The sequence below is a fragment of the Ochotona curzoniae genome, unplaced genomic scaffold (genome assembly GCF_017591425.1).
Source record: "Ochotona curzoniae isolate NIBS_2020 unplaced genomic scaffold, NIBS_Ocur_1.0 contig_1482, whole genome shotgun sequence".
NCBI classification, from domain to species: Eukaryota; Metazoa; Chordata; class Mammalia; order Lagomorpha; family Ochotonidae; genus Ochotona; species Ochotona curzoniae.
This window is the reverse complement of record NW_024465100.1, coordinates 312,668-339,033: the sequence shown is the minus strand read 5'-3', so window position 1 is coordinate 339,033 and position 26,366 is coordinate 312,668. Positions and strand designations below refer to the sequence as shown.

The 26,366-nt window shown below is 38.2% G+C and overlaps 3 protein-coding genes across 3 annotated transcripts; all 3 read left to right on the top strand.

Annotated features, from left to right (window-relative positions):
* The first annotated feature begins 419 nt into the window (after positions 1-419).
* Positions 420-1,334, top strand: LOC121148028 (taste receptor type 2 member 140-like). The gene has a single exon (XM_040968009.1). The coding sequence runs from the start codon at positions 420-422 to the stop codon at positions 1,332-1,334; it is 915 nt and encodes a 304-aa protein (XP_040823943.1).
* Positions 1,335-9,854: 8,520 nt separating this feature from the next.
* LOC121148022 (taste receptor type 2 member 31-like) lies at positions 9,855-10,763 on the top strand. The gene has a single exon (XM_040967995.1). It carries the CDS (start codon positions 9,855-9,857, stop codon positions 10,761-10,763), a length of 909 nt encoding a protein of 302 aa, XP_040823929.1.
* Positions 10,764-22,770: 12,007 nt separating this feature from the next.
* Positions 22,771-23,694, top strand: LOC121148017 (taste receptor type 2 member 14-like). Its single transcript, XM_040967987.1, has one exon. The coding sequence runs from the start codon at positions 22,771-22,773 to the stop codon at positions 23,692-23,694; it is 924 nt and encodes a 307-aa protein (XP_040823921.1).
* The last annotated feature ends 2,672 nt before the right edge of the window (positions 23,695-26,366 follow it).

Here is a 26,366-nt window from a genome sequence, read left to right as displayed (position 1 = left end):
ATACAGCAAAATATAAAACAATGCAATGAATACATCGTTATTTGCATGTTAGAAAATCAGTGTTTAGCATTTCCTCCATCGTGGACTACAAAAGACTTTCTCCTCTAGGTGCTTGTGAGACTCACTGGAGCCAAGTGAAGTTCAGTTGAGTTTTCTAATAAAACTATATCTCATTAGACTTAGCAAACATAGGTTTCTAGTTTGGCAACATATATGCAAGTTTTCAGTGGGGGAATGTGACATTTTAAGAATTATGTATATTTATAAGATACATACATATATGTATCTCAAGTGTGATAATCCCTCATTGAATATAACATGTGCATATAAATGATTTTTACATAAAACAAATTTTCTAGACGAGAACAGCAAGAAATCTTTGTGGTGAAATCCGACTTTGGGACATTATTTTATAAACAATGGCTGTTGTTTTACTGGTCATATTTGCCATGATCCTAAGTGTGGAGTTTGTACTTGGAAATCTGGTCAATGGATTCATAGCGTTGGTAAACTGCATCGACTGGATCAGGAGAAGAAAGCTCTCTTTCATGGATCAGATACTCACAGCTTTGGCCATCTCCAGAATTGGACAGCTGTGGTTCGTATTCTTTATTACGTTTGTTTCTGTGCTTTCCCGAGCTTTACTTGTCACCAACAACATGTCCAAAATAATCATTGGTATCTGGATCATAATCAATCATTTTAGTGTGTGGCTGACCACCAGCCTCTGCATCTTTTATCTTTTCAAGATAGCCATTTTTACTAGCTCTGTTTTCCTCTACTTAAAGCGGAGAGTTGAAAAGCTGGTCGTAGTGACGTTGCTGCTATCTTTGGTCCTCTTGTTTCTGAATATTGCAGTGATCAGCACATTTAATGATGTCAGTAAAAGAAACCTGACTTACAGTTCTAGTTCCAGGAAGTCTGTACACCTTCCAGGTATTATTGTATTCAGCAACATGATGTTCACGATCTTTCCTTTCATGGTATCTCTGACAACCTTCTTCCTGCTCATCTTCTCCCTGTGGAGACATCTCAGGAAGATGCAGCTCAAGGCCACAGGGTTAAGAGACGCCAGTACCAAAGCCCATTTACAAGGCTTGCAGACCGTGATCGCGTTCCTTGTGCTCTATACCATTTTTTCCCTGACTCTTCTCTTGCAAGTTTGGAGCCATAACCTGCTGGAGAATGTCCTAGGCAACATGATTTGCCAGGTTTTCTCAATGGCTTATCCTTCAGGCCACTCGCACCTGCTCATCCTGGGAAACACTAAGCTGAGACGGGTCTCACTCTTGGTGCTCAGTTGGCTTAAGGTGCAGGCACAAAGCAGAGGCTGAATCCTCCGTGCCATAGAGCAAAATCTTTTTTCTTGTTCAGAAAAAAGTACAGAAAATCTTGTAATAAGTCTGCTATTTTTTATTATTAAAAATATAAATATATAGAATGGAATATGGATTATCCATCCAAACATTTTACAGCTTTAGCAAATATTTGGAAAGACATGAATACAGATCACTCAAGTGGAAGAACTCTGGGCAAACAATAATAAAAACTTTGTGTGGCTCATTCACCTTTTTGAAATTTTTAAATGTAACATCTCTAATACACAAAATAATTAAGTGTATATGTATCCATATTATTGAAAATGGAACTGTGTAACTTTAGATTCTAAAACACGTCCCTAATGTATTATGTGTGAATATAATATTTTGCATAAACAATGAATCATAAATTATAGTTTATTGGAGATCAAATAAGCAACTTGATTTATAAATGCCTTTGAAAAGCTTCTTGAAATCCTAAAGTTGCTTCAACCTAATTATCCTACTTCTACCGTTTGTTTCCCAAGACATCTTGGGATGTGTGTACGTATCATTATTAGAAATATGTAAGTAGGGTCCAGCGCAATAGCCTTGAACTCTCCGGGATCCCATATGCACACCAGTTCTAATCCTAGTAGCCCCACTTCCCACCCAGCTCCCTGCTTGTGGCCTGGGAAAGCCATCGAAGGTGGCCCAAAGCCTTGGGACCCTGCACTCGTGTGAGAGACCCAAAAGAGGCTCCTGGCTCCTGGCTTTGGATTGGCTGAGCTCTGGCCATTGAGGTCATTTGAGGAGTGAATCAGTGGATAGAAGATCTTCCTCTTTGTCTCTCCTCCTCTCTGCATATCTGATTTTGCAATAAAATAAATACATCTTTTTTTAAAAAAGAAATATGTAAGTGTTTTGGAAATGCATTCTGTTTCCCAGTGTTACCTTCAAATATGTTCTATAATAAAATTTGATTGCAACAGACAAGGTTAATAAACCATGGTTTGTGATCAGTTTTAAAGTGGATATGACTGGCATATTGGATCAAATATATGGACTGGCATATTGGATGTAATCAAATATAACCTTTCTAAATATAACCTTTCTTTTTAAAGAGACACACAGAGAAGTGCATGTGCACACACACAGAAGCCGTCTTTCCTTTGGTTCATTCCTCAGTGATTACAATAGCCAGGTGTAGGCCATGTTGAAACCAAGAGCCGGTACTACTCCATCTACGTCTCCTATGTGGGTGGCAGGAACCCAGGTACTTGGGTCACCAACTGCTGCCATCTTGGGTGCACTAGTAGCAACTAAATTGGAAGCATAGCTTTCGGAATCCAAATTGGCGCTTCCTTCCAGAATGCCAGCATCATCAGCAACAGGCTAGTCCACTCTGCTGCAACACTGGCCTCTCAAATATCACCTTTTATTAGTGATTTGAACACATAGAAAAAGAAATGAACACAACCAATGATTAATTAATGCCAAATTCACAGGCACTTTGCCCCATGTGGCTGGTGTGCATGATGATGGCATGGCAAACATAAAATCTAATTTAACAATAAAATTAAAATGTCAACTAGGTTCAACTCAGAATATGGCAATAAGAGGGATTATAGGTGTGTGTCCTATGTTCTATTTCTCAAATCTTTTATGAGCTCTAGACATTGAGTTTACTCAAGGCTTAATTTCATAACAAAATACCTTCCAACTGCAGGTTTGATCTCTGGAAGAGAATTTTCATGTTTATTTATTCATTATAAAAATCTATTTAACATATAATTTTAGGAGACATTTTGTTAAGAATCAGTGTAAGTTAAAAAATGGGCAAGTGGTATAGGTACCTACTGAAAAGCAAATGTGCTAATATTAATATGGCGTGCAATCAGTATATTAGATTTGTTTTAAATATTCACACATGTCTGATATCATTTACTGTATGAGAATCTAATGCTGAGAAGTGTAAACACTGATCTGGAAATACATGGAAGATACAAGGAAATAGCTACAGTCATTCCTCGCAGAATGCGCTCCTCGCTGCATGCAGATAAGACCTCAGTTTTAGACATTTTTAAGAAATAGAATGATCAGGCCCGGCGGTGTGGCCTAGCAGCTAAAGTCCTCACCTTGAATGCACCGGGATCCCATAGGGATGCTGGTTCTAATCCCGGCAGCTCCACTTCCCATCCAGCTCCCTGCTTGTGGCCTGGGAAAGCAGTCGAGGACGGCCCAAGGCTTTGGGACCCTGCACCCGCGTGGGAGACCCAGAAGAGGTTCCTGGTTCCTGGCTTCTGATCGGTGCAGCACTGGCCGTTGTGGTCACTTGGGGAGTGAATCATTGGATGGAAGATATTCCTCTCTGTCTCTCCTCCTCTCTGTATATCTGGCTTTGTAATAAAAACAAATCTTTAAAAAAGAGAAATAGAATGATCAAAAACAGCAAGATTATCAAGTAATATTTTAAGATGTTACTACTCCCCAGTAATAACTAATGATTTTACAAACTTAGCTTTTATTATTGGCAATTAAATCTAGAAAGTGCCTATAACTAAGACAAATTTTATTGTGTTTATTTGATCATACTGAAGAACATAAAACCATTTGAATAAATGTAAATCTATTTTGTGTGTTTTTAATAGAGTGAATTCTTCAGGTACCTATTGTGTCCAAGTCCTTAGTCTAATATAATTCCAATTAAGTAGACAATGGTTTATCTATAACATTTTAAAAGTGCAATTAAATACTGAATGATTAAATACTAAATACAAAGAGAGAAACCTTTGTAATTTCCAAAGCTTGGGAATTATATTTGATAAATACCAATAATAGATTAAAAAACTGAGTATAAAAAGAGTGACAAATCTATGTGATTTCTGTAAGACTCATTTATGTTGGGAAATTGCACTATAATAATTTATACCTCAGTATTTTGGGGATGCCCAGTGAAACACCTCATTGTTGGTGATGATCTGGTCACGTGTGTCTTTATGAACATTCTCACAATGACGTTGTAAATGTTATCAGCCTCCAGTTTGGGGAAAAAGAATCTTGAAGTCCCTTGAGAATTTGGGATACTTTGGTTTCAAAATTTGCATGTTGATTCATTTACTCTGTCCTATATGGATATGTGTTTGTTAAAATAAATCTTCAATAACAATGAGCCATAAAGTGTATATCCAGATGACTGAGATACATCCACCATTTCAGATCTTTTCCACGTATTCTCTGTGTTAGATTTTCATATTTTCCTAGATGGAACTTAAACTTCAAGAGCTCAGATTATGTAGAGGTTTGACAAGGCAAAATATTGCAAATTAGTGAAAGACAATGTATCTGCATTTGCATGCTTACAAATGAGGATTCATCTTTCATTCCAACATTAGCTATGGAAGGTTCCAACCTATAGGCAGGACATGGAATTGGAAGCAGAAGGCCTATTGAATCATTTTGTAATAACTGGTATTCACAGACATAGCATGGTCCTCAACTCATCCATTAGCACGTCTTGGTATTATTCATCAAATATAAAAGAGCACTATTTATTTATTTATTTATTTATTTATGTGTGTATGTTTGTATTTACACATCTAGTACACCCTGTAAGAATGCTCTGGGGACACTTTTGGTCAAGATAATAAAGAAGCACACCTGTGATAATAGGCTTGATATTTTTTCAGACATGATAACATTTTTAATAAGGGCTGAATTTCTTCTTGGAAATTTTGCCACTGTCTTCATAGCACTATTGAGCTGCATGCGCATGCATTGGACCAAGGGACAGAAGATCTCCATGGCTTCTTGAATTCTCACTGTTCTGTTGGTGTCCAGAACTACAGTGTGTTGGGTGATATTAGTATATGGGAATTCAAATGCAATTATTGCAGCTACTATTACTATCTGATCAGCAATCAGTCATCTTAACATATGGCTTGCTGAAAGTCTCAGCTTAGTCCATTTTGCTCAAAATTGCCAATTTCTACAACCTGATGCTTTTTCTTTTTCCTGAAACAGGAATTAATACTGTAAACCTTGTGGTGAAGTTGGGGAGTTTGATGAATTTTATGAGTATCATTTATCTTGGGACTTTTAAAATAAGAAACATGCAATATAAAAGATAATTGTGTGTATAAGTGTTTGTTAGCTGTAAATTACTATGAATAAACTGAGCAATGATATATATAAAAATAAATCTCTGATGTGTGATGTTCATAATAGACAAGCAATACAACATAAATTTTAAACATATATGAGACCCAATTTGCAAATGTCTTAGAAAATTCTCTTAATTATGAGCTATTTTATTCAATTTATGTTGTTAATTTCATATTGAAAAATCTTCACATATATTTATTGTTGTTAGGAATATGTAATTTGCTTTGTATTTCTCACTCTCGTTTTCAAATATTATCAGAATATTTACTGATTTTAATACAGAGGACTTACAGATTTGGTCAACGATAGATTTTACTTATGTGTGATACACTCAGGATGATTTGTTGTTGCTGTTCATTTTAGTCCATTGAGTACTTATATTTTGTTGGTGTCAGACAAGTATCCATGTGGTGACAGGAACAGATATTTCTAGAAGCCTTGATATGGTCAACATAATTCACATTAGCTGTGCCACATACATGTGTTATGGCACACATGTAGAGCAACTTAATGATGTGTGGAAACTTCAAGTTTGAAACATGGAATAAAGAGAAGGGATTGAGGTCACAGGACTTATGTTTCATGCTGTTATATTGTCCACATAATCAATCGTGTACAGTTTTAGAGAGGAAAATTTGTTTATTCAGCATCTATTTGGTAAGTGAATTCCTCCCAATTGAGAGTTTATTGTGGGGAACATGATTTTCCCTGTAATTCAGTCATTCATCATTTAACAAGATCTATTTTGAATGTTTTTCGTATTGCTTTTGGAGACATTTTAGGAAGAATATGCACCAGCAAGAAGAAAGAGGCATATGTCAGAGGGATGTAGTCACACAAACATGGCAGGCAACCTGAATGCTAGGTAAGTTTTACTGCTCATTTAACCTAATACCATTTTCCATGAGAAGCTGAGAGTCGTCTGGTGGTACATGAAGAAGCAAGTCCAGAGCTGGTGCCATCCCCAGCGCTGCAAGCTCTCCCCCTTTCTCAGGTGAACCCATAGTGGGAGAAGACTGCCCTCTGTCTCCATGGAATTTGCAGGGGGAAAATGGCATTAAAGAATGTGTAATTTGGTGCTTATAATTCATTGTTCTGAATTTTTAAATAAGATTTTGGTGCATTTTTAACCTGCTTACACAGAGGTAGAGTGACTGTTTTTGGTAGTTTGCTTGCTGATTTAGAGCCAGATGCCTTACCAATTTATCTTTGGCTTAATCTTGTTTCTTTTGCTGGTGGAAAATCACATAGTAGGCATATAATAATAGTTAAAACTGATTACATTATTCCTTGCTTTTAATAAAATCTTTTTTGGTGTTGACCTATAGCATGAAATGCCACAAACATTCAAATTATGAGATAGTTGTGGTAACATCTGACATCTTTTTTTTTGTGAATAGATGTCTTGCTAGTGTTTTGCAAGTAAGCATAATACTTAATTATTAATTAATTTTGAGATGGATATGTTTGAGTATCACCTTCCTGAATAACTTTTCTCTCTATCTCTTTTGTAATGAAATCCATGTTGACATCAGTGAAGACCCACACATTCCACTGGAGTGCCTGGGTTTGGTGCTGGCTCCGACTCTACCCCATGCTTGCTGCTAATACAGAACACTGGAGTCAGCAGTGATGACTCAAGCTATTGGTTCCTTGACCCTCAAGTGCAAGACCTGCATTGATTCTTCAGCTTCTGACTTTGGCCAGAGGTAGGCTTGACTGTTGTGAGACTCTGTAGAAAGACCAGCAAACGGGAGTTCTTTCTTTCTGTTCTTTCCCTGGGCGTCATATAGACTGATAATAAACATTTAAAAGTGTTAAATTTTTAACACTTTTCCATGAGCTATTCAAACAGTGATACCTATTAGTAATGAAAACAAAACATAAAATAATGGTGTGCCTTCTAGGTTTAATGAAATGTCATATACTTACGGTAACAAAACTGTAACTATCAGAGGCAAATTCCAGTTCAGTTGGTACCTAAAAATTAACAGAAGTAGGAATGTTGAACAAATCATTAAATATGCTGAGAATGTAAGTAGAACTTTGTGTCACTCTTAAATTGTAATAAACTTGTTTTATAGTTTAAAGAAAACTGCTGTTAAAATTTCAGCATATGAACTTCACACACCCAATTGCTCAATCTATTCTATTTAAATTATAGCTAATTAAGCTGTTTAATAAGTGACAAAATATATGTAACATGTCTTGGAGAAGGTGTGGCAAGGTATTTTACCAATTAAAGTATTTGCTTTGCTTAAAGGAGATTTGTTTTGTTCAGAGATATTTAGGAAAAGAATTACTAATAAATGTAAACTACCTAATAAAAAATAAAAAACAGTAAGTTACTCCTAAACAGATTGCTGTGAGCTGTGTTAAAATGACTATCAATCTCAAATTTGGAAGTGAATAATAATCAAACATTAGCTAAATAGTGTATTGGACATTTCAAAGCTGGAACATTTATATATGAATGTATTTGTGTCAAAAAATCTCAAGGGTGATTGGAACAAATGTTTACTTCAAGAACAAAGAGAACATTGGCTTGGAAACTGTGAGGTTTCACTGGCAGCTTAGCCATCCTGGCCCCCTTGCTGGAATGCCTGGGTTCGATTCCCCACTTTAGCTCTAGATTTCGCTTCATGCTAATACAGACTATGGGAGGCCATAGATGAAGGTCCAAGCAGGTGTATTCCTGACTCCCACATAGGAGACCCTGAATGAGCCACGGCTCCTGATTATTCCTGGTCATCATGGGTGCTTAAGGAGTAGAACAAGCCAAAGGGAATTCTTCCTGACTTTTCACTCTGTCTCTAAACCCCTGTCTCTCTTCCTCTGTGATAAGAAAGATATGTTAGGAAATCAGGGAGTAGCGCAATTATGTAATGAGTGAGTTTTCTAAATCTGCTATGATCATTAATCCTGAAAAGAGTCATAATATATGTCGACCATGTGCGGTGTGCATAGCCTGCACACATGCTTTCGTGTATTTTAAGTCTTTTGTAAATCACTTGAAACATTAACTGAAACGTAAATGGCATGTAAATAGGTGTTTACACTGCTATGTTTTGGGAAATACAAAGTGGCAGAACCTCAAAAGAAGGAAAAGAAGACTTTTTAATCAGACGCTCAAAATTGCAATAACCTGAGGATTGTTTTAACTTCTGGGAGGTGAGGGTCTGCTTCTCAATGCTGGGATGCCCAGGTGCCTGAGAGCAGCAGCACCCAGCTGTTGGCAGCTTTTCCCAGTTGCCTCTCGCAGAGTTGGTGAGTAGAGCACCTCTGACAAGCCATCTCTCGGTTTTCAGCTCCCCTAATCCTCAGCTGTAGATTTGTCAGGGTCCAGAGGATGGATTTCTAGCAGTTTCTGGCAATTTCATTTGATGACCAATGACAGTGTTGTCATCAGTAAGTTCTGGTTTCTGCAGGTGGTGGCTGTAGGCTCATTTTGGGTACCATATCTTAGGCCTCAGGATAATGGCTACTCTTCCCATCAGCTGATTGTATATTCTGCAGAACCATTTCAGTTTGATTTCTAATCAGTTCCTCATTTCTCCATTTCTCAATTTCAGCGTGGTTTGTCTCCTGATCAAAAATGTCAGCCAAATAGGAAATAGTTGTTGATCTTTTTTTTTACTGAAATGATTTCTTTCAAAAATTATTATAAACCAATTGACTTTTTCATGCAAATAATGTTTCTCGCCATTATATGTATATTCCCACTAAACTTGGATCATTTTATGTTTTACTTGTTAAGTTAAACTAGGGTCTTTCTGCTTTTTACTTATTAAACTTCTTATTCATTGAAGTATTTTGCCTTTTTACTGTAATGTAAATTCAAAATATACTAAGCTCAAAAACTTTTAAAAAGGGAGAAACAAAGAATGGTGGAATGCATATCATCTCCAGATGACTGAATCCCATGTACCAATTTAGACGTTTTCTGCATGTTGTGAATGTTAGCTTTTCATCTTTCTGAGATGACACCTAAACCTTGTGAACCCTAACTATGAATTAACAGGGCAATGAGCTTCAAACAATGCAAGAAATAGAATATGCCTGCATTTACATGCTTGCAAATGAGAATCCAGGTTTCTTTGCTATTGCAACTGTGAAACATTTCATGGCCATGGCAAAGATATAAGGTGTAGTGATAGGGGTTCTGTGTGAGCTGCTGTTTGCCTTAACTGTGCTTTCTGCAAAAGCAGTGTGGAGCTCACCCTTCAGCTCATCTGGGGACATTCCTGCTCGACATGGATCACAGGATTTAGGGAAGAATCTCACCTGCCCATCCAGAAACCACGTGCAGGTAGGAAGAAGAGCACAAGGAATCTTCAGCCCGTGATATTAGGCTGGGATTTTTTTTTTTCTGAAATGAAAAGTGTGACGCTGATGATGCTTTCCACTTTGGTGATGATAGAATTTGGTCTTGGAAATTTTGCCAATGCCTTCATAGTACTGGTGAACTGCATTAGCTGGCTCAAGAGACAAAAGCTGATGCCAGGAGATGGAATTCTCACTGCCCTGGGAGTTTCCAGAATTGCATTGCTTTGGGTGATGCTGATGTATTTTTATTCAACTGTGTTTAATCCAGCTTTATTTAGTGGACAAGTACGAACCACTGTGATTATTTCCTGGGCTGTATCCCACCACTTCAGCACCTGGTTTGCTACTGTCCTCTGCATGTTTTATTTTCTCAAAATAGCCAATTTCTCCAACTGTTTTTTCCTTTATCTAAAGAAGCACATTCATAGTGTCGTTCTCCTGGTATTGCTGGGATCTCTGGTGTTTTTGTATTGTCACGTTGCACTGATGAATGCGAAGGAAATTGCGTTAGCAAATGATAATGAAGGAAACCTGACTCAAAAGAACTCCACGGATACCGTACACTTCTCAAATATCCCAGTTCTCACAGTAGTAAACCTCATACCGTTTAGCACGTCATTGATATGTCTTCTGCTATTAATCCATTCCTTGTATAAACATGTAAAACAGATGCAGCTCAGTGGCAGAGGATTCCAAGACCCCAGCACCAAGATACACGTGAAAGCCTTGCAAACAATGCTCTCCTCCCTCTTTCTGTTGGCTGCTTATTTTTTCTTTGTGATTGCTATTGTTTGGAGTTTTAGTGGGCAGCATAGCAATCCATTTTTCGTAGTGTGCAATATTCTTGCATTCACCTGCCCCTCAATTCATTCATTTGTCCTGATTTTCATAAACAGGAAGCTAAATCAAACGTTTTTGTGGATGCTGGGGCAAGTGAGGTGTAGATTGAAAAAACAGACTCCTTCAAATTCATAGACAGGAAACCAATGGAGAAGTCTGTAGTTGTAAAAAATTTGGACTGCTATTTCTGTGAGATAAGTATTTGTGTAATTTCAAAAGGGATTCCAGAAAAGTATTTTACCAAAGCTTATTTTGTTAAATGGTAGTTAGGAGTAAATACTCAAAATTTATTGGAAAAATCATGTTTTAGCATGAATTATTTTATGCAATCCATTAACTTATGCAAAGTACATCAATAATGTTGTCAAGGTAGTTAATCATGTGTATTTTGTGCCTAACCTGTTTATTTTCCAATAAAAGAATTATTGATGTATTATTATTTGTGCATTATTTAGAATTGTAAGCCTATCTCATTATCCTCTTATTAATATTTATCTCATTATTGCATTTACACCAGTGTTTTTTCATTTTGTTGTTTGATCTTCCAGAAACTAGATGGTAAGAGTTGTCAATCCAAAATAATTTGTGATTATAAATATGTATGTATATTCAAATATATAATTGTTTATCCATGTGGCATGAGTTTATTCAACTGAGAATATTCATTTCATCTTAAGTAAGCAGCACACCACTTTTCATAACATTATGCAAAAATTATGCATGTTTTAAAAGTGAAAAAATGTATTTGTAGTTAATTTTATATATGTGTACATAAATAGCACTGAAAATATTAATATTAATATTAAACCACAGCTTGTGATGCCAGCACCTCCTTATCAGAGTGCTTGTCTGTATCCTGCCTGCTCCACTTCAATCCAGCTTGCCCCTAATGTGACTGGGAAAGTAGAGGAGGATGGCACCATTAGTTGGGGATCACTTGGGCTGTGAAACCCAGGCAAATGACCATGATGCAGTTCCTGCCTCCTGGCTTCAGACTGGTGCAGCCAAGGCTGTTCTGAGTTATTGTCTGAATAAAATAGTGGATGGAAAATTTCTCTCTCTATATTTCTCTCTTTCAAACAAACAAATGAATATATCTTTAAAACAAATAGATTCCTCATCAACTTACCTGGAAAATGCACAATTTAAGAATATTATATAAAATATTATACATAATTCAATAAATTTTTTCATGTCAATGAAATGACAATGTCCGAAACCTATTTAAAATTAAGATATATTTTACAATCATAGTGCTTAAAATATCAAAATATAAGAAAGTTTTGATGACTTTGATGGCAAGTTTTATTATAACAAGAAGTTAACTTTGAGCAAAAATAAAATCTAACTTGACCGTAACAATGTTGGTTCTTATGAAATTATAGCATTATTTAATCCTCAAGGTATAACACATATCTGTTTCATGTGCTTATTTAAACAGCTGTCTTTCCCAGTACAGTGGAAACATCATGAAGTTGGAGCCATGACCATGTGTTTCAGTTGACTGCCAGAGGCGAAAAGCTATCCCTTCGAGTAGCTGTCCAAAAATGACTTTTCAGTAAATGAATAAATTGATGTCTAACTAGTTAATTTAGCTCAAGAAAAGAGGAGCAATAAAAATGAAAATCATAAAGAAATATCATTTTACATTGTAGCACCAGGCTTTTCAAAGTAGAGTGCTTTCTCCAGCAAAAGAACTGGACCTTCTGGCTTCTAGGGAAAAGAGCCTCCATGCAGCCAGGTCAAGAGAATGAAACAGAGAAAAAGTGGGACAAAGAATGTAGTTGAAATTGATGAAAACTCAGTAGTTGCAAAAGAGAAGTAATTTTACTTATGCATATGTTGTGTAGTGTTAACAACATAATTTTAATATGCTGTTTTCTGTTGGGTATTCTGTAGACAAAACTGGCATATGAATATTACAAATTTAGCTTATAACCAGTTACTTCTTAGATTTTTGTTTTTTTAAAAAAATTTTTTTTCAGAGGCTGGCATTGTGGCACAGAAATAACACTGCCTCCTGTATGGCTAGCATCCCATAATGGAAGCTGGTTCTTGTTCTGGCTGCTCCACCTCTAAGCACCTAACGGCCTAGTAAAAGCAGTGGAAAGTGGTCTAAACATTGGGGCCTCTGTACTCACATGGGAGACCCGGAAGAAGCTTCTGCTGTGCTTGTCCCTGATAAACTCCGCAGCAGATGAGAGCAAATCCCCAGCAACTTAGTGTCATCCTATTCCATCTCTAGAAGTGAAGCAGGGTCTGAGACGGAAACAGGGTCCTTATCCACTTCTGTTCTATTTTTTTCTACCTGAATTGGTAAGCTACAAAAATGGTGTCAGTGACACTACTGGTCATATTTTAACATTCTGTAGAACATGATATTGACGTTTGAATTGACAGATAAAAAGAATAACAAGAGCTTGCAGTTCCTATTAGAAGGAGTGCAAACATTTGAAAGTCGTCCTGACTCACCAACATAATGTTCTTCATCATAGACTTCTCTGTGCCCTGAAACCTTCCTCTTGCCCATCTTCTCTCTCTGGAAACATCTCAGCATGGTACAGCCTAATGCCCTGAGATCCAGAAGGCCAGCACCACGGCCCATTACAGGGCTTGCAGGCTGTGATTGTCTTCCTCATGCCTCTGCTGTTTTCCTTCTGTCTCCTGCAAATCTGGAGCTGAGCTCCCACAGAAACATGCGAGTGTTGGTTTCTTGGGTTTTTGCTATGACTTATCCATCAACACTTGTATGTCCAGATTCTGCAAACTAGCAAACTGAGACCTGCCTCTACTGACATTATTGAGACGGAAGAACAGTTTCAAAGATGCAGAAACCTGAGTTTAATGTACCACTTATGGGATCATTGTGCATATTCTAAAGTTAAATTATTCCATGCAAAATTCTGGTATATTATAGATATTTGCATTCCCAGTATTCCCCCACTGTGGTTCAACTTGTGATTTTCCTTTATTTTTTGTAAATTACTTTTTTATTGCAAAGTTAGAGATACAGAGAGGAGGAGAGACAGAGAGGGATTTAAACTTGGCCAATATGCTGAATCAATATATTGTAAAAACTGTAATTATGTCACAAGCTGATACAGCAAGCAGAATTTGTAATTATAAATGAGATGTAAATACATCAATCTAGAATCTAAATATAAATCTTTCACCAAAACTGAATGCACAGGCAATTTCAGGAAAGCTTACCCTTAGCAAATAAAGTCCTGAGAGGCCAATAAATTCTCTACATAAATCAAAGAATGGTTATTATACAAAGCATGTCCTCTCATGGCTAAATTCAGTAATGACTCATTGAAATAGTACAAGTAATAATGATTATATTACATAAATATGATTGTTTAAAATGTTTTTCTCTAACCAACCATAGGTAAATTTAAAAAGAAAAACAGCTGCATGATCAACCTCTAACTTTGAATGGAAGAACAGGAAAACCATTACCCAAATCACAGCAAACATTTCAGCCACAGCTGGAAAATTCTAATCTCTGTGTTCATTTAATGCAAAAATTTAGAAAATAAACAGATGAAATACTTAGAAGAGAATGGTGAATAAATCTTAAAAGTTGTGCAAAGAAGTGATTTGCATTTTTTAAGGAGAGTGTAGATTGTGGTAGCAGCAATAATCATGTTAGAGAAGCTAACATCGTGGTCACTAGCACTTAATGTGGAGTACAGTTTGAGTCCTGGCTGCTCCACTTGCAACCCCAAACCCCCTACCAATGCTTTTGGAAAGCAGCAGAAAATAGCTTAAGTACTTGCACCCTAGCACCCACATAGGTGAGCTCATTTTTTGCCAGATCCAGATATTGTAGCCATTGAAAAGTGAACTAGTAGATGGAATCTCTTGTTTTTATTTATTTATTTATTTACTTATTTATATATTTTTTAATGTTCTGTCTCTCTCTCTCTCTGTGTCGGTTTCCAATCTGCCTTTCAAAGAAATATATCTTTTTGAAAAAACTGTACACTACCCTGGATACCAATAAAAAAAAGTTTATTCCATATGCCTGAGTGGTTAGAATGCATTTCTTCTGGTACCTATTATGTCCAGTGCAATCCCTGTGAATCTTAGGAATATCTACAGTAATTCTCAAAGTTCTGTTAGATAACGAACAATTGAACATGAAATAGTCCTGGTAAATAACATACACACGACAGAAATATCTAATAAACATTAGTAATGAATTTGAAACCTTGAGTGTGAAAAAGGAGACAAATCTATGTAAGCACTCAGACACCAATTTTTTTTTTTTTTGGAAAGTACAGATGAATAATTCAGCCTTACAATTCCTTAGAATTTTCTTGACAACCAATGAAGCACATGGGTGCTGTTTCTGCTCTCGGTGTCACAACATGTGTTTACAAAGTTGTATTTATTTATTTATTTAATTTGATGATACAATTCCATTAGCTCTGGGATTTCCTCTTGCCCAACCTAAATCCCCTCTCCCTCTGATTTGCCCTATACTATTACAATAGTATAGTCCTTCACAAACACTCATAAGTTCATCATTCTGTTATTTGTTATTGGCTGAGAGTCCAGCATTCTATTGTGAAGACACATTTAATAGTTTAATTGGGATTCCATCTTTGATTTGGAAGTGGAAATGCATAATGCATTTTATCTTCACATTTGGATATGATAGTCTCTGCTACACAGTTACTATACATCCTCTTAAATAAAAAGCTATAAAACAAAATCAACAACAGGAAGAAAAGTAGAAAATTTTACGACATGAAGTTAAAGAACATGCTACTGAAGGACCAATGTGTCACTGAAGAAATGAAAATCAAAAACCTTCTTAAGGTAAACAGTGCTTCTGTATGACCTATGAGTCAGTGGAGAAATTAATAAGAAAAAAACACTGTTTTGAAGAAATAAAACTAAAAACAAAAATATCAAAACCTATGAGACACAGCAAAGAAACAGCATTGAAAGGGGCATTTATAACATCAAGTGCTTACAATTAAAATAAATCTCAAGAATGATCTAATAATGCATCTCAAAGACTTAAAAAATGAACAGGAAGAAAATGTTAAAAATCACAGCAAAAACAAATGGAACTGAAATGAAAGAACTATAAATTGCCACAAATTTAGGAAGTTGAGCAACACAAACTTTTGGTCAGACTAGCAAAGAAAACCAAGAGAAAAAAAAAAAGTAAAATTAGAGATAAAAAAAAGAAAACATCATAAGAAACTAGTAAGATGAATTCTTCTTGCTGAATGGATCCTTTGATAATTATATGGTATCCCTCTTTATCTCTTACAATATTTTTCACATCACAGTCTTTATTATCTGATATAAGACTAGCTACATCAACTTGTTTTTCGTTAGCCTGGAATATCTTCACTTTCAGTTTCTGCATATCTTTGTTGGTGACATGTGTCTCCTGTAGTTAACAGATTTTTAAATCCAATCTGCTGATCTATGATCTGTGTATTTATGAAGTTGTAATAGTGAAAATCCTATGGGGACTAGGGGTTGGCAACCAAACTGGGGCGTGTTAGCCTTTCCAAATTTGGGGAGAAACTAGTGTTTTTGAATAAGAAAGCCTGTATACCATTTCTGTCATCCTTTGTTCATAGATCTGTATCTATTTTAAAATCAAACCTGACTGGCAAAGAGACTTTAAGCTCATTTTTGGGGTGACTCATATCCATGTATTAGTTTAGCCAATTTCTGTGTGTTCTCTGTGTTAGGTGTTCATATTTTCCTAGCTGACATCTGAACCTCATGAGTACAAATTATATGGACATTAGACAAGGCAAAAAAAGTGCAAATCCCTGAATGAGCATGTGTCTTAATTTGCATGCTAGCAAATGAGAATTCAGCTTTCAGTCCAATATTAGCTCTGAAGAAGTTCAGCATATGACAGGACATAAACCACAAGAACAGGCAATGATTTGAACCGTTTTGAAATAACCATATTTTCCATAAATGGAGAACGCACCTGTTAACATGCTTTTGTGTTTTTTTGCTTGACATTGGCTCTACAATTTTCAAGAAAACCAGGGTTTTACTGCATGCCTAGAAGCCATGTGTGGGTAGAACTTCTGGTAGTATTTTTAGGCCTGCAATTTTTGTCCAGTCATGGCCCATTTACTACCGATTGTCATTTCCATCCTTGTAATCACAGAATTTGTATTTGGAAATTTTGTCAATGTCTTCATAACATTGGTAATCTTTTTTGACTGGGTCAAGAAAAGAACACTCTCCTTAGCTGATTGGATTCTCAGTGCTCTGGCTGTCTCCAGAATTTTTCTGCTTTCAGTAATTCTAATATATTGGGATTCAACTATCGTTAATCCAACTTCATATGGTGAATTTGAAAGACGGGCTGTTCTTACTGCATGGGCAATCAGCAATCATTTTAGCATTTGGCTTGCAACGAGCCTCAGCATATTATATTTGCTCAAAATAGCCAGTTTCTCCAATTTTATATTTCTTCATCTAAGGAGAAATATTGACAGAGTAATTCTCTTCGTACTTGCTGGGAGTTTTGTCTTTTTCTTTTGTTATCTTTATGTGACTAAACTGGAGTGGACTGTGAAGATGAATGAAAATGAAGGGAATGCAACTTGGAAGACCAACTTCAGGGGCATCATATATCTTTCCAAAATAAGTCTTTTAACAATGACCAACCTCCTATCCTTTACTATATCGCTGATATGTTTTCTGCTGTTAATCTATTCCCTATGCAAACATATTAGGAAGATGCAAAACTACGGGAGAAGACATCAAGACCCCAGCACCGAGATCCACGTAAAAGCCATGCAAATTGTGGTGTCCTTCCTCTTAGTGTTTACCATTTACTTTGTCTCTGTGATTACAACAATTTGGGATTTGAAGAGGCGGCAAAGTGTACCTATGTTGTCACTTGGTCAAGCTATTGAGTTAATGTATCCGCTAAGTCATTCGTGTGTACTGATTTGGGGAAACAGAAAACTGAAAGAGACCTGTTTGTGGTTTGTCTTGCAGGTGAGATGCTGGCTAATGAAACCACTAGCTTCAAACATATCAGGAGATGGTGTGTCTTCTAACAGAAAGTAAACTGGTGGCACTTGTATACATTTTGTACATTCTGTTGGATTTGATGGCTTATGCATTTGAGTAATTTCTAAAATTTCCACAAGAAAAAATGTTTTACTTAAGAATATTGTGTATATATGTGCATGAAAAAGCTTAATAAGTATTGGCAGCAATATAACTTCATGCACAGCAATCTAATTATCAAAACTGATTTAAGATAATTTACTTAAATATGAAACCATATATGTTTCACATACTTGTTCCATATTATATTCCAGTTGAATAACTTATAATTTATCTCTATTTAGATCTGTCTGCTTATCTCAAAAATCATTGCTATATTCTCTTATGATTTATACCATTCATATGGCTTACAGCATGTTTAAAACTCACCATTTAAAATCCCAGTGTATAAATGGCAAAGCTTCTCTTCAAAATCACACACTGAGGTAGATGTTCTTTCATCAATTGTTCTTATTTCATGTTTAATAGAAATATGACATTATATAAAGTATATATCCAATAAAATTTAAGTCTGGTAATTTATATTTGGAGAAAATTTTGTATATGTGCAGGATAGCCAATACTGAAGAACATTAAGTTTAATACAAATTGGTTAAATGCTTAGAAAATATTAATTCTAAAATTATAATAAAGAAAAACACTCATGAAATGTTTTTAGTGTCATGTAAGTTTTCATATGTAGCAAACAAAATTATTTTAAGTTTTGAATTGAGGACTTCTTTTGAACTTGAATCTTAAGGGTTTCAGTTTTCTTGTGGATTTCTGGGATTCTAAACTGCTGTCATTTTATCTTCCATTTTTAAAAATAAAATCTATTTGAAAGAGTTTCACAGAAAAAGGAGACAATGAGAGGATGGGAGGGGAGGAAGAGAGAGGAAGAGACAGAGAGAGAGAGACCTGTAGCTCGGGCTGTGTCGGGCTGCAGCAAGGAGATTGGACTTGGTCTGGGTCTATCATGTTGGTACAGGGCCCCAAGTGATGAGGCCATCTTCTGTTGACCACCAAGCACATTGACAGCGAGTTGGTTCAAAAGCAGTGTACCCAGGACACTTACTGGTTCCATGTGGGATTCCAGTGTCGCCGCTGGCAATTTGATCAGCTGAACACAGCACCATCTTCAGGACCACAGTTACATCTGTACTTTCTTCACTTACACAGAAAGCATGTACTCCACTACTTTCCCAGGTCACAAGCAGGGATCTGGATGGAAAGTGGAGCAGCCAGGACATGAACCAGTGCCCATATGGTGAGGATTTAGCCAGTAGGCCATTGTGCCAGGCCCCATCCTTGAGATTTTAATTAAATAATGAGCAGCTAATTATGTTTGCAAACTCAGGAGAGAAACTTTTCTATGCACCTAGCTTGAGAGCCACACTTGATAAATATTAACAGTGTGTTAAAAGCCTTGACTGTGCAAAAAAAAATGTATTTGTCTGAATATACTCTTCAATTCATTTTTTATTTCTAAAAGACTGAATGGTAATCTCCAGCTTATAGTTCTTTAAATTTTTCAGGACACCCAGTTAAGCACATGGGTGCTGTTGGAGCAGCCACTTTGGGTTGTTCACAGTAAAGCTGTGCTCCCAGTAGAAGGCTTCCTAGGAGATCTGGGAAGCTGTGAAGCTTTGAATAGGAAAAACTTGAAAATCCTTTTGCTTTACACCTTCCTGTAAGGATCTAGTGTCTGTTCTAGAACAAATTCTGAGTGGCACTGGCCCCGCAGTCATTTCTAATGACTAAGGTTCTTTTATTGCTTGAGACCTTTTCAGAGTCATTTTCGTAACTGACACCAAAACTTCACAAATCCAAACTGCGTTCAAATTAGACAAGGCAAAAAGCTACAGATATTGAAAGGCAAGATGTTCTCATTTCCATACTTGCAAATGAGAATCCAACTTTCACTGGCACAACAACGGTGAAATGCCAGCTCATGGCAAGGAAATGAAATGTAACAAATAGGAGTACTTCTTAACGGTTCTGAAAATTATGTTTTATAGACATAGCATTGAACACATCTAAGAGCATGTCTCGGTACTTTGCTGGTCATAGAATTTTTGAAAGTCAAGACTTTCTTGGCACATCGATTAAATCATGTGCTAACAGAACTTTAGTTCAGAATATTATGGGATCACAAGCAGTGAAATTAGGATTGCCTCCCACTTCTCCCACCCTGATATGATAAGTTTACTGAAAGACAGTTATCATCAAAGTGTTAGGCTTTGGTTTTGGAGATGCTGCCAGTGTCTTCACAGCTCTGATGAACTGCTAAAAGCTAGTCCCTAAAAGCTCTCCTCAGCTGACTGAATTCTGATTAATCTGCCAGGCTCTAGAACTGCTTTGCTTTTGGTAATTCAAATATACTGGGATACCTCTGTATTTGGTCCAGCCTTTTATAGTGTGTAAGTAATGGTCAATATACTTCTTGCCTGGGAAGTAACTTCTAATAGCACCTGACTTGCTTCCTTCTTCAGGTTATTTTGTTTACCCAGAATAGTCAAATTCTCACTTGATTTTTCTTCATCTGAAGAGGAATGTTAACAATGTTACCTTGGTGTTTCCCGGAATTTTGGTTGTTTTGTTTTTTTATTTTGCTGTGATAAACATGGCTGTGACTATAAAGGTGAGCGAACAAGAAGTAAAGCTGATTTGGAAGACCAACCTGTCAGGTATGGTATGTATTTCAAGTATACCTATTCTCATTGTGGTGAAGTTTATGTGCTGTACCGCATCTCTGCTGTGTTCTGTGATGTCATTCTGTTCTTTTGTAGCTCTCAGGAAGGTGACAACTTCTTGGCATAAGATCCTCAGATTCAGGCACAAATGTTTGCATAAAAGACTTGCAAACTGCCATCTCTTTCCTTTGGCTGTTTACCATTCTGCCTGCAATTCCAGCTGTTTGCAGACCCATTTGCTTTTCTGTGCTGTCGGGTTAATCTTTCAACATATTTGTGGGATCAGGAGGTTAAAGCAAGCAGCAGGTGAAATGCAGGCAAAGTCTGAAAGCCTTCAGTCCCAGAACCAGTATCCAATCACTTCATCTCTTGTGGAAGAAAAAGAAAAAGTAGGTTAGTAACATTTTCTACTTGTTCCTTTTAAAAAAATCTCTTATATAATTTTTAAAAACACAGCTAAGGCAGTATTCTACAGAGCTTATTATGTAAACAATTGCCTGCAAGTGTTTTTTTAACAAGCATTTTAATAATTCCAAAATTCAAGGTTGTGGATTCATGTAGTAACAACAGTATTTCACATCTACTTTCTATATTGTATTTTGATGGAAACATTTATATCCTAAACATATTTTTTCGTTATTTAAAATTACCTGCTTGTCTTAAGTCATAATTTAAGCAATAACTGCTACTTTGATTGTTATTTGAACAATACACATTACTGTGTTTTTATTTAAATTTTAAATCCAGAGTGCTTGGATGGGAAAAACATTCAAGTCAAAATCGCATATTAAGAATCCATGATTGGGTAGAGTTAATTCCACTGTAAATGATTATCACATGTCCAGTAGATAGTGCACAGAATTCTTAGAAAAACAGCCAATCCGTTATATTCAAGATTATATACATACATTCAGTTTAAATCATGTGCACCATAATTAGTACTGAAGTATATAAGAATGAACATGATTAACTGAAAAATCTAAGAAAAAATATTTTTTTTTACAATTGGTGTAATAAAGAAGAAACATAATCACCAGTTACATGCAATGCTGTGTTTTTGCACTCTCCAGAGGCCCAAGGCTGGGCCAAACTGAAACCAGGATCCAGGAACTTTTCCACATCTCCCGTGTGTGGCAGGGGCCCAAACACTTGGGACATTTCAGCTGATGTATTGGGATCACTTCTTTTTTTGTTTGTTTGTTTTTGTTTTCTCAGTGTTGCTTCCGAAGACCTGGCTTGTAATCAGCTGGGAGATCCCACACATTTTCTAGTAGTTTTGAAGTTTATGATTCATGTTTTTTTTTTCTTTTTATTTTTTTCCTTCTTTGATAGCTTGGGCTGAATTTATTTCATTGATGCCAACTTTCCCTTTTTGGCTATCAAGAAATGATTGCTTGATAAAGTGTTTCTTTATCTGCGTGGTGACTCTAAGGAGTGTGGTAGGGTAAATGTTGGTGGGAAATAACAGAATGCGTTTTAAAGCTGAAATTATTTGGTCTTGTTTGAGGCTTGTGCCCTAATGGCTAAGGAAAAGGCATGGTGTAAAGATTGTTTTTGTCTTGTAAAGGATATCACTCAAGCGCAGTAACTGCTTTAGCAACAGTGGGCGTGTATCTTTTGTGTGTGTACAGAAAAATACTGGTTTATCGCTTTTTCAATTTATTATGTTACAAAAATAATTTAGAGCAATTGTCACAGTGCAAATCCTGTATCAGAGAGGTAAAAATGTTCTAGAACAGCAAACCTAAATGACTGGAATGGAAAGCGATTTGGATGGAGGGAACAATGACTGAGATTATATATGTGCATGCATGTGCTGATGCATGTCCTTGTAAACTGACAAACATTAAGTAGCCTTAATATCTATTAGGAATAGTAATCTGTTTAAGATTATTTCTCAACTTTGAAACTTTGTAAGACAACCTTAGAAAATGTAAGGAAAAATTTGTTTATTGATCTATCCATTGGTTTCAGAAGCTTAGAGTTTAAGAAATTCAACATGCCACATCGATTCTTTTGTGAAGTATGTCCTCGTATGTTTCTTGGTCAGAACATACTTGATAGAAAAACATTTGTTGATTGTAAAAGAGCAAAATCAAAAGGAAGTATCTTTTTATTTGTGTGTGAGCACGTAAGAGTTTACTATTTTCTTCATCATTAACTGCAAAATCTTTCTTCTACTAGTGTGTAAGGATCACAGGATTGGAGTGAAGCGCATCCAAGCTACCTGAGAAATTTTCAGGTGAGAGATCTGAATTATCTGCTAAAAAATTAGATGTTTGCAGATTCTTAAGGGGGGAATTTTATTTTTCAAATACACACAGCCTTTTTGGTTTGCAAAGATATATTCTCAGCACTGATATTATACATTGGGCATTCTCTAATGAACAATGGCTGGTGTTGTGCTGACCATATTGACATTGATTCTAAGTGCCGAATTCATCATTGGAAATGCTGGCAACGGGCTAATCGTATTTGTGAACTGCGTAGACTGGGTCAAGAGAAGAAAGATCTCTTTAATTGATCGAATCACCACTGCCTTGGCAATCTCCAGAATTGGTCTGGTCTGGTATATGTTTTTAACTGAGTTGGGTTCTCTGCTTCTCCAAGATTTAATGTTCGATGCGAAAATGTCAAAATTGACTTATATTATTGGTATTTTGGTCAATCATCTTAGCATGTGGATTGCCACAAGCCTCAGTGTCTTCTATTTTTTGAAGATAGCAAATTTTTCTCACTCTACTTTTCTCTTCCTTAAGTGGAGAGTTGAAAAAGTCATCTCAGTGCTGCTGTTTGTGTCATTGGTCCTCTTGATTTTACATATTGCAGCAAGCAACATATATATTGGTGTCTGGATGGGAGTGTATAAAGGAAACGTCAGTTATATGTTGAGCCCGTCTACACATGCATTCAAGAATTTTTTGTGCATTGAAACACTGTTTACGTTCATACCTTTCTCCTTGTCCCTGATCACCTTCCTCCTGCTTATCTTCTCCCTGTGGAGGCATCTCAGGAATGTGCAGCTCAGTGCCTTGGGATGCAGAGATGCCAGGACCAAGGCCCACTTGCAAGGCTTGCAGACTGTGGTCATGTTCCTTATCTTATACACTATCTTCTTTCTGATGCTTCTCCTACAAATGTGGAACACTTATTTTGGGAAGAGCCAACTAAGCGTCATCCTTTGCCACGTTTTTGGAATGATTTATCCTTCAGGCCACTCATGTGTCATGATTCTGGGTAACAATAAGCTGAGACAGGCCTCTCTGGCGGTGCTGTGCTGGCTGAGGTGTAAAGCTAAAGAAACAGAACCCTAACAGACATTCACCATTTAGAAGATCATTTTGCATATTTTTTTTTTTTTTTTTTTTTTTTTATTTTTTAATAAATTTTATTTTGACATTCTTTACATAGTTAATTAGGGTAAGAAGGTTCAAGGGCTACAGGAAAGTGGATAATACTAATATGTTTTCCATATTGTTACCTTCATGTTTAAAAGGGGGGTTTTAAGGGAGAAGGCCCACCCAATTTCCCACCCTCCCCAAGTCCCGGGTGTAGGGCATGCTCTGAGGTTCTTGCTCAAGTGGTTTTGATATTGCAACAGTTATGAATCGCTGTCAATCTTGCCGCTCCAAGCACTATGAGGTCTTTGAAAGATCCACTGATTGACATAGTCCATCATAGCTTAGATGGTTGGTTGACCCGGTCTGTCTTCGCTCTTTTCTTTGTTATGGTTCTGAGTCCAGCATTTAGATTAGGAAGATCTCCAAAGAAACTTCTTGTATGTGCTAACAAGTACAGGGCCTGGCACCGTCCATCGCTCCAATCAGCTGGTGGTTGCAATTCCTGGGTTGGTTCTGTGTTCACTCCCGTCTTCCACTGGAGCCAATGGGTGTTGCAGTCCAGTCTGGTTCTGCCCAGCACATACTTGGCCCTCACATAAACCAGCGGGAGCTGTAGCCTAGGTTGGAGCGACCCACAATAACCCCAACCAGGCCCACCCCCTACCCTGGTTGCCAGTAAGTGTAGCAGTAATCCAGTCTGTCCCACATCCCATTCCACCCCAGCCGCTGTCTTAGTTTTATGTCCTCCCGTGGAAGTGGTAACCCAAGAGGGATGAGCCCACTATTTCCCTCCCAGGCCTCTCCCACTCCCAGATTCCAGTTGATGCTGCCCAAACAAACCTCGCCCACTTTAATTTTGTTTGCACCAGTAGGAATAATCCGCCCAGCCTGGCTTTTCCCTGATCTAGTCCACATGAGGCGCACAGGTGTGGTAGCTCTGCCTAGTCTGGTCTGCCCCCATCCCAGCCCATGCTCTCCTGCGGAAGTAGCTGTCCAGCAAAGGAACCCTCCCTTATTCCCCTGCCAGCTCTGCCCACTTCCTTTCTTGTTCTCAGGCTGGTTGGGCGCTGCGGTCCCTTCTGGTACAGGCAACCTCACCTCGGCATTCCATAATGTGCACTAGTCTTTGTTGCGACCGAACCTGGGTCGACCCACACTGGTGCCTGGATTTGCCAGTGGATGATGTGGACAGATTCAGCCTGGTCTTGCCCCCACGTCTGCCAACTGTATGCCAGTGGGTAGGTTTCCATGGCCTTTTCTGGGCTGTTTCCTATCATGTTTCTTGCGTTTACCTGCTGGGTCTGTGTCCTGCCAGAGGAGTTGCCCAGGCTCCTCCATCAGAACCTCTCCCAATGCCAGGTTTCACGCTTACCAGTGGGTCCATGAGCCAACCCTACTCAGTCCACCTCCTGTCATAGCAGGAACTGTGGCTTTTCCTGACTGGCCTTCAACCCAATCTGGTGCTTGCTGTTGGATGTTCCAGCCCAGCCATGGTTTGTCCATACCCACGTATGGCTCACACATGGCTCAGTAGGGGTTTGAGACCCTGCCTAGTCCATCCCACATCTGCCCTGGTCCTCCAGAACACCAGGGGGAGTCGGGGTCCGGCCCAGTTCGGTGCATCCAATCCCAGTCCACACTTGTGCCAAGGGAGACTACAACTGTTTCCAGATCAGAACGCAGCCCCCTTCCAGGCCACGCGCCTCTTGGTGGGAACCTCAGCCCAGCTAGGGTTGTCCCCTTTGCTCCCCAACCGGGTCCGTTCCCAGGCATAGATCACATGCCTGCCAATGGATGCTCTGACTCAGCTTGGCATAACCCCTCCCCTGTCCCGAACTCTGCCTTAGACACTGTGACTCAGCGTCCCAGGCTCCCACAGACCAGCAGGTACAAGAGCCTAGCTCGGCATGACCTCTGCTCCCTCCTGGTTTCTAGTTTTACTTGTGGGCTAAGGTTTGCTCAGTCGTGCCTAATCTACTCTGTTCCATTACCAGTTGACACATTGGCCAACTGTTGGAGCTACTTGTGCAGGGCAAGCCCCAAGCCATAGCTTCTGCATGACTGGTATTTGGTGCTCAGAATTATTAGTGATTACAAGTTTTGCTAAGGAAGAGTTACTGCCTCTTTCAGGTCCAAGAAGCACAATGGGTTCAACCTGGAGCTAATTAAGCAGCAACTCAAAGAACCAAATCCCCAGAGCTCCCCAGCCGGGCGGCCAGCAGGCGGAGCCTGGCACCAATGGCGCACTGGCCGCCCGAGAACGGCTCACCATGTGCCCATGGCGGCCGTCCGGAATCCAGGCATGAGACGCCCCGTCCTGAGACCCACCAGCTGCCAGGAGGCAGCTGGAGGTTTAAAATTCCCAGGCCCAAGGTCGCGCCCCTCCCAAATCCCCTTCACCGCCCAATGAGGGCGGTGGCTGGGTGCCGGACCTGCCCAGTCCCAGAGGCCTCCCCCCGTCGGTCTACTCACCCCGAAGGAAGCGGCCCCCGAAACCCAGCAGGCCCGGGGAGGACGGCTCACCATGTGCCCATGGCGGCCGTCCGGAATCCAGGCATGAGACGCCCCGTCCTGAGACCCACCAGCTGCCAGGAGGCAGCTGGAGGTTTAAAATTCCCAGGCCCAAGGTCGCGCCCCTCCCAAAT

What these genes read in the sequence shown, in the direction of transcription:
- LOC121148028 (XM_040968009.1), top strand. Translation starts at nt 420, where the DNA reads ATGGCTGTTGTTTTACTGGTCATATTTGCCATGATCCTAAGTGTGGAG.
- LOC121148022 (XM_040967995.1), top strand. Translation starts at nt 9,855, where the DNA reads ATGATGCTTTCCACTTTGGTGATGATAGAATTTGGTCTTGGAAATTTT.
- LOC121148017 (XM_040967987.1), top strand. Translation starts at nt 22,771, where the DNA reads ATGGCTGGTGTTGTGCTGACCATATTGACATTGATTCTAAGTGCCGAA.